This window comes from Molossus molossus, unplaced genomic scaffold (assembly GCF_014108415.1).
Source record: "Molossus molossus isolate mMolMol1 unplaced genomic scaffold, mMolMol1.p scaffold_m16_p_1, whole genome shotgun sequence".
Lineage (NCBI taxonomy): Eukaryota > Metazoa > Chordata > Mammalia > Chiroptera > Molossidae > Molossus > Molossus molossus.
Genome location: NW_023425344.1, coordinates 214,332,317 through 214,343,960, shown reverse-complemented (window position 1 = coordinate 214,343,960; position 11,644 = coordinate 214,332,317). Strand labels below are relative to the sequence as shown.

Here is an 11,644-nt window from a genome sequence, read left to right as displayed (position 1 = left end):
CTAGCCCTCTGGCTCCGAGTCCGCGGGTGGGTCCTGGGTTTGAAGCGCGCACCGCCCGCGGTGGTTGTGTTCCCGGATGCAGACAACCGCGAGCCTGCGGGCGATGCCCTGGCTGCCCCCGCACGACCCGGGGACGCCGGCGCTGTCGGTGGTGGACATGCACACGGGCGGCGAGCCCCTGCGCATCGTGCTGGCGGGGTGTCCGGAGGTGGCGGGCCCCACGCTGCTGGAGAAGCGGCGCTACATGCGCCAGCACCTTGATCACGTGCGGCGACGACTCATGTACGAACCCCGGGGACACCGGGACATGTACGGGGCCGTGCTCGTGCAGAGCGAGCTGCCGGACGCGCACCTGGGCGTCTTGTTCCTGCACAACGAAGGCTACAGCTCCATGTGCGGTCACGCCGTGCTGGCGCTGGGCCGCTTCGCGCTCGACTTCGGGCTGGTGCCGGCGCCCCCGGCCGGTGCCCGCGAGGCCCGCGTCAACATCCACTGCCCGTGCGGGCTGGTGGCCGCCTTCGTGGAGTGCGAGGGCGGCCTGAGCCGCGGCCCGGTGCGCTTCCACAGCGTCCCGGCCTTCGTGCTGGCCACAGGTAACCGCGGGACCCTCCCGCCCCCGGGCTGCAACCCGAGGCGCAACTAACTACACTCGCTCTCTGGGCTGGAACCCCCGCAGCGCAACTAACCCACCCCACAGCCTGTGCAGTTAATAAAAAGGTAATTCTAAACCACTGCAGATGTGTGTCCGCTTCAATAGCCTTCCAGATTTGTGCGGTGCATGCAGCTCAGTTATCCCCCAGGTCTATTGCCCTGTGGTCGAGAGAGAGCCTGGAGAAGTACGAATTCCTCGTTTCTCTCAGCGCCTCCTCCCCACTGGCAGGCATTCCTAGAGATTTCACAACTGGGGAAAGCAAGGTCCGCTAGGGTCAAGAAAGAGCAAAGAACAGCCAATGTACGCGGGTTCCAGGCTGGCTCAGAATACCTTCGCTAGACACACTATACCCCCGACAGGTTACTAAACGCAAGTTACTGAAACTCATCTGTAAAAAGTGCTTCCCCACTTCTTGGGGGATGGGGGAGGGGTGGGAGAATTAAATGAGAATGAACTAAGCAGTTTATAAATCGTGAAAGTACTGATGTCGCTGCTGTTATTCTTTAAAAACAGGAACAGACTTTGCCTGAGTTCAAAGCCTGACAACCCTGTAAAACTGCAACCTTAGTCAAATTAACCGCCCTGTGTGTATGCTTCTTCATGTGATATCTTGTTAAGTGTGTGTGTGTGGAGGGGGGGGGGTGGTAAAAGAGTGTGTAAGGGTTAAAAGAGTGTGTAAGGATTAAAAGAGTGTGTAAGGCACTACTATATATATATATATTTTCCCAGAGACAGACTACAGGATATATAACGTTACTAGTTAGTTCTCTAGGTGTGCTGAGCCTTCAGAAGGTTTTGATGGGTTCCCCTAGTGCAGAGCCTCTATGTCATGCAAAATAGCTGTCAAATAACTATCATCCTTACATAGAGGGAAATCCCTTCAAAGGGCTGAATTCTGTCAGTGAGGATGCTTTAGTAGTCATAACTGGAAGTGATCTGGGAGCTAATTTTTTCCAGCCAGGAATAGGGTCACCTCTTTTATTTTTTTTTCAGTCTTCAAGCCATGCAAATCATTCTGTTAGTGTGATCTTAATACTTCTCTAGGATTTGGATTCCAGATTAGCCTGATTCTGAATGATGCCGTCATAGCCCAGGCACGTTCCCCTTTCGGAGAGAACAGTGTCACATCTGTATTGGGAGGGCACTTGAGAGAGACAGGAATTTGTGTTTAGGATTACATCTCAAAAACATCAAAAGTTTAACTAACTTGGCACCTAGGCCACCCAGCAGTATATGGGAAACACTAGATTTTGTGGAAAATGACAAGAGGCATCAGGATCACCACTAATTCAGTTGAGGCTGGTGACGGCAGGGGCAACCAACCCTGTAAGCTCAGTCATTCCTGAGAACATCACTGCATGGCTGTACAACAATCAGAGGGTATTCATGCTCACTTTGAGTCATTAAGAAAATGAAGTAGTGAATTCTTCACTTAGAAAAATACAAAAAAGGCAGACTGACAGTGTTCAATCAAGGTCACTGCTCTGTCCCTCCCCACCTCAGAGAATTGCTGAGTCCACCTCCACTCCATCTGCTAAAATAAAAACTCCTGAGTTTTGTTCACTGTATTCAAGAGCTAGAACAGTGGGTAGTCCACATTTGTTGAATGAGTAACTAAAATGAAATTTGGAGAATAAGCTGATTCACAAATGTAACCATCTGGTCCTCTTAAGAGTCCTGTTCCTGTTGGAAAGTAAATTTCTGGCTTTAATATTAACATTTGTTGCATTCCTAATCTGTACCAAGCACTCCCCACACATTATCACATGGAATTCTCAAAAGAAACCCTTCTGGGGGGGAATAGCAATTCCATTTTACACATGAGAACACCAAAGTTACACTTAGCCTAGCTTTCTAGTAGTCCCTCATTTCCATCTAATTCCTCATTCTCCTTCCATTAAATGTGCTTCCCATGTTGCACCAGCATCCAGATAAAGACCTTTTTCATTCACTTTTGCTGTTAAGTTCCACAGGCATGTTTTACTCTTTTGATGATAAACTTGCTGTGTTTTGACACATCACATGTAAAAGGGCCCTGTGGGCTAGTCTGTAACTGATCACATACTGGTACCTTTGTATGACTGTGCAAATTCAGGAATACAAGAAATACTTTATTTTTTACAACTTCAATTCTGAATTTGAGACTCCACTCTGCCTTGTTGATGGACTTAGCTTCATCCCTCCACTTGCTGCTTCTTTTCCTGATACTGTGTGAGCAAAGTTTTCTGAAAATAGCCAAGGCCTTGGAGAGGAGGGCCTTTCGGTCCTCAGTTTGCACAGGTTACCAGGGACGCATCATCTGCCCCCTTCCATGTGGCCCCTGCCCCTGCCTCCTCCTTGCTGCCTCTGTCACACACTGCAGCTCTCCTTGGTGCTGTTAACACAGGAGCTCTGCACTCAGGACCTTCAGCCTCTTCTCGGTCCAGGGGAAGGAAACTTCTCTATTGACCAGGAGAAATATTCCTCCTTTCAGAACACCTCTTTGCCAACAGATCTCTTTCCCCTGAGATCTTAGTTTTCCATAAAACCTGCTTTCTCCCCTGCCATGTGCCTCCCGACAGAGGTTGTGGTCACCAAGCCCGCTTGAACTGGGAAGGAGGAAGAGAGGATACTTTGAGAAGGGGGGAAACAGTTTTAATATCCCAAAATATCATCCAGCCCCATTCCTTTGGAAATACAAATTCAGGATTCCAAACAACTGACTTTCAGGTGGAACTCTGGGTATGTTAGGCACTTAAAATACTCATAAAAACTCTGATGCAAAATAATACCAAAGTTGAGTGGTTCCACAATGGCTTTATTCTGATTATTTGCCTGCAGGTTACTTTCATGAGATGAAATGTATAAGTGAATAAGTGTTTCTATATAACATATAGGAAAAATCTCTCTTTTTTTTTTTTACATTAGAGCTGAAGAAAACCAATTTGTGACTAGGACTCCAAAGCCTCACTAATCAAAACTGTTCCTAGAAGTATAAGAGGGTACCTACATTTTCCTTCATAGTTTTCACATGTTGATGTCCCAGGGTTTCCTCTCTGCTTCTGTGATGTTTCCTAGAAAAAAGATACTCAGAATAGTTAACAAATATGTGTGTATAATTTAAGGAACACATGGCATTCAAGTGTATAACTTATGTAAACATCAGGTTAAAAGTAGAAAGATGAACTTAGCTAAAGGTCTGGTATTATTTATTTGATGCTTACTCATTTTGAAGATAGATTTTTATTTCATTTCTCTTAATGATAGGAAGAAGCCCCCCGGCAACATACATACATAATAAATTCTATGATTTTTATAGCTAAAACACTAAAACAAACTGATTTTCAAACACATCTCTTTTAGATCTCCTGGTGGATGTTCCTGGTCACGGAAAGGTGGTGGTGGACATTGCCTACGGTGGTGCATTTTATGCATTTGTTAGTGCTGAGAAGTTAGGACTCGATGTTGGTTCTGCAAAGATAAGGGACCTCGTGGATGCAGCAAGTACAGTGACGGAGGCAGTGAAAGCACAGGTTAGTACCGTCGCTGTCCTCAAAACGTCGCCTTTCTCTGTGGCGTGGAGGGGATATCAATTACAAGTCTCTAGAGAAAACGAAATACCTATATATTGCATGTAAATTATTAGTAGCACAAAGAATAGGGTTTGTGCTACTAATTTGAATCTCAGGCTCTAGAGCAAGACTACCTATGAGTTCTAGCTTTGCCACTTATAACTTTTGGAACCTTGAGCAAGTTACGTAGCTTCCAGGTGCCTCAGTTTCCCAATCTGTAAAATGTAAATTATGAAATACCTGCTTCATGGGGGTTGTAAGAATAAGTCAATATGTGTAAAGGAATTAGAATAGTGCCAAGCCCATAATAAATGTTCGATAATGACTATTATTAATTTTAAGAATACATATCTACTAATATAATTTGTGGTTATTTAAATGTATAGTAAATATATCATAATATTCCACTAATTTGAAATGCATATCCTTTGCTATATGTGGTCATTCTACAAAATTTGAAAGTAATGAATATAAAATATAACTTACAAAAGAGATTTTATTAAATCTAATCAAACTTTCTCTTATTTCACAGAGAACATTATTTCCTAATAAGTGCATTTTTTCTATATTGCTAAGAAATTAGTTAAATACTCAAGTAACTCTAGTTTGGGCTTGAGAAGATTATTCGGATAAAATTAGTTTAAATAATACACAAATCTAGAATATTCTTTCATTTCTAGCACCAGTCTGCCATTTTACCTTGAAATTGAACCTATAAATAACCCATATACAGTACTGGACTGCTTTAGCATATGAAGATTTAATTATTCTATGTAAAAAATAACTTGTGAAAAATAGTGTCTAATATACTTGTATCAATAATTGTTTATGGGCTAAGTTAACATATGCAAAGCTTTAATATAACTTATAACAAATAACAAAATGAAGATGTATACCATATTCCTATTTTAAATGATTATTTTTCCAGGACTGCCAATACCAATATGTAGAATTATTTTATCATTGTTACTCTGAAGCTCTAAATTTACATCAGTTCTCTGTTCCATTAAGCAGACAACTAATAGTTTGAGTTAACAGTTTGGCATAAAAGAATTTCACCTTGTTTTCAATGAAATCAAAGGAAAGGGCATAGTTTTATTAATAGAAATAATTTTGAATTTCTCATTGAAGCTTGAAGTTCTCACCAAGGTTGCAAAGGGTGGACTTGAGGGAGGAGGGATTGTGCAAAAAACATGAGAAAAAGTTTTTTCTTAAATATATTTTTATATGTTTTTATTGATTTTTTAGAGAGAGACGAAAGGAAAGAGAAAGAGAAACATCGATGTGAGAGATCCATTGATTGGCTGCCTCCTGCATGCCCCCTACTGGGGATTGAGCCCACAACCAGGGCATGTACCCTGACAGGGTATTGAATCCAGACCTCCAGTCCATGGGAGGATGCTCAATCCACTGAGCCACACCTGCTGGGCGAGAAGAAGTTTTATTAGGGATGGATCAGACAGTAGCACTTCTTTGTGAATAGCTGACCATTCATATACTGATGCAGATTTGAGGAAAGGCCATTGGGGGAAGGGCTGAAGTTAGTATAATATAAATTCATGTTTATTCATTCTTTTTTAAATTTTTACTTCTTGATTGATTTTTAGAGAGAGAGAAAAACATTGATTTGTTGTCCCACTTATTTGTGTATTCTTTGGTTGATTCCCATATACACCTTGACAGGGATCAAACCCACAACTTTGTTGCATCAGGATGATTTACTAAGAACTTACTGTATGTCAGACATTATGCTAGATGCTGGAGACACAAAGGAAGAACAAAGCCTACCTTCCAGGAGCTCAGTCTAGGTGGGGAGCACGCTTGTGCAGTGTGATCTTGGATGGTGCTACAGGAGACATAGGGCCCAGGAGCTTTAAGAGAATGGAGAACAGCCCTGGCCGGTTTTGCTCCGTGGTTAGAGCGTCGGCTCTCAGACCAGAGAGTCCCAGGTTTGGTTCCTGCTAAGGGCACGTACCTCGGTTCAGTTTGTTCCTGGTCCTGGTTGGGGTCATGTGGATGGCAACCACTTGATGTGTCTATCTCACATCGATGTTTCTCTCTCTTTCTCTTCCCCCCCCCCTCTCCCTCCCACTGTATCTGAAGATAAATGCAAAAATGTCCTCGGGTGAGGATAAAAAAAGAGAGAGAGAATGGAGAAAAAAGCTCCAATATGCAGTTCTCTTTAACTTGGTTGTCAATGGACTCTGGAATTTAAGAATATAAATCTATTCAACTGATTTAAATGACAGACTGGTGGTAGAACATACCATCTGTAAGGATACATGAGGAAGTACAATTACAGTCATCTCGGTCAAACTCTCAGAAGTTACTAAAATCCAGGAAAAATTAAGCAACCAGACCACCGAGAACGGGACGCATTTCTCATTTGGGCCTGACCGTGCTTTACCACTGACGTGACCTAGCTACCCTGACAGTGCCCGGTTCTCTCTGTGTGTATCGGCTGCTTTCATGATACCAGCTGACCAAGATTCTTTACAATAAGTCCTTTCCCCCCATCCAGTTGTTTCTCTTGCCTAATGGTGTCTGCATCCCTGTAACATTTGCTTGCTCGTGGCCTCTCACAGTCTTTGTCTCTATCAATGGTGTAAACCTCCGCCCTAGATACTCATTGCTGATTTTTCCAAACTCCTGGGCATGAGGGTGTGGTGGCCTTCGCTCTTCCTGTTTGAGCAGCATGGCCAGCCTGAGGGCTGAGCATCCTGGGCTCAATGCCTCAAAGAGTGTGTGTGTTTAGGTGTGCGTGTAAAAGCAGACTGCTCCTTTAGTAAAGGCTCTGTGCAGGGCACCTTCCTTAGGAAGGACTCAAAGTCTAAGAATCACAACTTCCAATAAAACTATGTTTACTCGTCTACAAAGATGTCATTCTAGCATTTTTGCCTTGACCCAAAGGTATTTTAAAAATGATAAAGATGGAAAAGTTATGTCTAAGAGTGCCCCATATATGTTATGTAGAATATAAATTTGAATCAAAATTTTATTTTATATGTGGTTGATAATTTTTGGTTATTTGCAGTTTAAAATTACTCATCCTGATAGTGAAGACCTTGCTTTTCTGTATGGAACGATATTAACGGATGGAAAAGACACTTACAGTGAGGAGCCAACCACCAACATATGTGTGTTTGCAGATGAACAGGTATTGAAACTGTCATTTTTAGGCACAAAAGCCATGCAGTGTGGAACTGGAGCACTGTGAACATCTTACCGTCGTTTATTCTGAAACAGGTTGACAGAAGTCCTACGGGCTCAGGGGTGACAGCTCGAATCGCCTTACAATGTCACAAAGGGCTTCTAGAACTGAACCAGACCAGAGCCTTTCGAAGCAGAGCGTCCGGCTCCGAATTCACAGGGAAGGCTGTGAGGGTGAGCGACGCCTTAGCTGCTTTTGAAAATGTGTTACTTTTGATACTGAAGAGGCGTGAGTTGGGTGTGAGATGAGTTTCTTCACTCAGCTCTCAGAAGAGAATTTTAAAACAATGTAAAAATTGTTCAGCTGGGATACTGGTTCGCCAAGTGTTGTTTGAAAACCCCAGGGGGTTCCCAAGGCTCTTTCCAGGGGTTCACAGAGTCACAGTGACACTCACACTAATACTAAAACATTGTTTGCTTTTCATTTTCATTCTCTCACGAGCGTGCAGCACTCCAGGGGCTGGGAGATGCGATCGCCCGACGACTGAACGCAGAGGCAGAGATGAGAATCTAGCTGTCTTCTGCTGAGCCAGACGTTCAGTGTTTGCAAAAATGGAAAACGATGTCATTTTTCTCATTAACATTTTTGGGTTTTTTTTGGAAAACGTCATTTTCACAAAAATCTGTTGTTTATGTTAACATATAATGAGTTTATTTTTTAATAAATTAATGAATAAATATCTTTACCAAGATAACAAATATTAATAGATATATAACCAATATGAACAAAAACTCTTTTGAGGTCCTCAAACCTTAAGATATAAAGGGGTCCTGGGACCAAAATGTTTAAGAACCATTAAATTAGGGTTTAGATTTTTTGTTTGTTTTTATTCTATAGAAGTGTTTATTTTATTTTATTTTATTTTATTTTATTTTATTTTATTTTTATCCTCACCCGAGGATATTTTTCCATTTTTTGTACAGATAGAGAGGAAGGGAGAGAGAGGAAGGGAGAGAGAGAGAGAGAAACATCGACGTGAAGGGACACATTGAGTGGCTGCCACCCGCACGACCAACCAGGGCCGGGGACAAACTGCAACCGAAGTACGTGCCCTTAGTGGGAACCGAACCCGGGTCTCTCCGGACCGCAGGCCGACGCTCTAACCGCTGAGCCAAACCGGCCAGGGCAGGAGTGTTTATTTTTATAGTAGGATATGAAAGTTCTGAAAAGTGTGGACAGTAGAATTTTTGTAATGGAACCAAATATTAAACATGCGAATAGAGCAAATTAATAACTTCACTCATATTAATAAATAAAATCTACAGGATGACTTATTTACATCTAGTAAATGAATCTACTCATAGAGTCCTTTAACATAGCAATCTATCCTAATAAAGACTTTTATACCCTAATATAGCTATTTTTAAAATCCTCACCCAAGGATATATTTATTGATTTTAAAGAGAGAGGAAAACAGAGAGAGAGATTCATTGATGTGAGAGAGAAAATTGATTGGTTGCCTCCTGAATGACCCCAACCAGGGAATTGAACCAGCAACCTAGGTATGTGCCCTGACTGGGAATCAAACCCACAACCTTTTTGTGCACAGGACAATGCTCCAACCAACCAGGACAGTATAGCTGTTTTTAAAGTATGGTTTTTCTAAACACTGAATCTTCTTTAAGTTAGGCATTCCTATACATGATCTTATGAGCTACCAAACCATTTATGTTGTATGCAGAAATTTGGAATACATTGTTTTCAAGTCTGCAATTGAAGAGAAAATAATAATCTACAACATTTACTGTGCGTTACACTACGTGTGAATTTCCAATCTAAGCACTTTACACTTTATTCATACCATCTCATTTAATTCTCACAAGAATCCTAGGAGTTCAATACCATTATCATTCTTTTCTAAGATGGGAAATTGGAGAGTTTAAGAGTCTAGGTAATTTGCTGAAGATCAAACATAATGGATCCAGACTATGAATGTGGGTCTCTCTGAGTAGACCCCACACTGTTAAGCATTACATTATATTGCTATCAGACAAAGCAAGTTTTCAGTTGAGGCTTTATATTATAGCAGCTTAATAAAAAAGATAATAAAGTTACTGTACCCTACCAACCTAATAATTGACATTTATGATAAGCTTCAGTGATTCTTGTTTTTAAAAATTAGGGGAAAAAAGATACTCTGTAGTGAAGATTGAAGTTACTTACTGAATAGCTATTAATCATACTTGCCAGACATCTTCACTTGCACCCTGTCCTTCCCTCTCTGTCTGGGCTCTTCCAGGCTCTCTGATAGTATCTTGTCCATGTCTTCCCCTGTCCTTCCATTTAGCGGTCCCCATCATCCTATCTTTAGCTTCTTTTACATCTCACCCTCAATTTTATACCACTGGGCAATTTCACCCACTTCGGAAGCTTCAGCTCTCAGCCCCCACTGGTGATGACTTCCAGACCTTCCCCCTACCACGTGTACCCTAGGCTTCTCCCTGAGGCTGACTTTGTATCCCAGCTGTCCAGTAAACTCCTCTTGAAATGATTGTCCCGGAGGTATCACAAACTCAGCTTGTTAAAAAGTCCTTCCTTCCTTCCTTCCCTCCTTCCTCCCCTCCTTCCTCCCCTCCTTCCCTCCCTCCCTCCCTGTGCCTCTCCTGCCTTGTTCCCCATCTTGGTTAATGGTACACCAGCTCCACTTTCAAGCTAAAAGCTGTGGTCCTATTTAATTTACTCCTGTACCTCACTCTCCACATACATCGGTCCCCAATCCCCAGGTCTACCTACAAAATATCTCTGTATTTTGCTCTTTTCTATCCTCACTCAAAATTGCTCTACTGACACTAGATTCAATCAATGAATTAAGTTTGTCTCTTAACAGGGTTCTGGGTGTCTAGCGTCTCTCCTCTCCAGTTTGTCTCCCACTCTGAAGCTTAACTTGTTTAAAACAAAACCTGACCAGGTCTCTCTCCTTTCATTGCCTACTGGATCAACTCTTGGGTTTTCTTTAAAATGATAAACATCAGCCCTGGCTGGTTTGGCTCAGCGGTTAGAGTATCAGCCTGCGGACTAGAGAGTCCCGGGTTCGGTTCCCGCTAAGGGCATGTACCTCGGTTGCAGTTTGTCCCCGGCCCCAGTTGGGGTCGTGTGGGTGGCAACCACTCGATGTGTCTCTCTCACATTGATGTTTCTCTCTCTCTTCCTCCCTCTATTCCTCCCACTCTGCCTGAAGATAAATGCAAAAATGTCCTCTAGTGAGGATAAAAAAAAAGTAAAAAAAAATAATAATAAAATGATAAACATCAACAATCTGATAAAGCCAGATACAGTGTGAATGCAGTATTTTGATATTGTACTCCTTTTATCTTCTTTTTTCAGAAAGAAAAATGTGGTGATTTTAATGCCGTCATAGTGGAAGTTTCTGGACAAGCCCATTACACGGGTACAGCAAATTTTATAGTAGAAGACAGCGACCCACTGAGGGATGGATTTCTTCTCAAGTGACTTCTGTGACTTTAAGGACTTTCTTTTTAAAGCAACTGTTATCTATAAGTAATTTTTAAAATCCTCTCCCAAGGATATTTTTCAATTTATTTTCCAATAGAGTGGGAGGGAGAGAGGGAGAGAGCGAAACATCAATGAAGGACACATGACTGGTTGCCTCCCACATGACCCCAACCAGGGCCAGGGATGAACCACAACCAAGAAACATGCCCTTGACCGGATCAAACCTGCAACTCATTGGTCTACGGGCCAAGGTTCTAACCGCTGAACCAAACCAGCGAAGGCAGTAATTTTTAATCTGAATTATGTGGAAACCTATATCCAAATTGTACACGTAAGCCAACTTCCATTCTTTCTAAAATAGTACACTGTGGCTAAATATAAAGTCATTATACTTCATATTTGCATATATATATATATCACGTCTAGCATACACAATGCTGAAAATTCAAAATATTTTTCTAGTTATTAACATATCAGATAAAATGAAAACCTTAGTTCTTGTTTTAAAATATTTCTCTGTGGTAACTACTTTGGTCTAAATGCTCTTTGCTTAATAGCTTGAACTGTAGCCCTCACAACAATGACTCGTACCAGTTCATTAGTCTGGTCTTCCAGTTTCTGAGTGAAATAATGCCCTGTCTCTCAGCAGGATGTAAGGGAAGTGGGTTATTATAAGGTACTCAACACTTAACATGCATAGTGCGAGAAGGGTGGCGTGGGTCAGCTTCTTTGGGTACGTGTTACAGCTGCTGCCAGGTGTTCTCTGTGCTGCAGAAC

General features: G+C 42.1%; 1 protein-coding gene across 1 annotated transcript; it reads left to right on the top strand.

Moving 5' to 3' along the window:
• The first annotated feature begins 76 nt into the window (after nt 1-76).
• L3HYPDH (trans-L-3-hydroxyproline dehydratase) lies at nt 77-10,905 on the top strand. The gene is made up of 5 exons (XM_036241235.1): nt 77-593; nt 3,995-4,164; nt 7,238-7,360; nt 7,450-7,587; nt 10,739-10,905. The coding sequence occupies exons 1-5, from the start codon at nt 77-79 to the stop codon at nt 10,862-10,864; spliced, it is 1,074 nt and encodes a 357-aa protein (XP_036097128.1). The 3' UTR covers nt 10,865-10,905.
• Nucleotides 10,906-11,644: the final 739 nt, after the last annotated feature.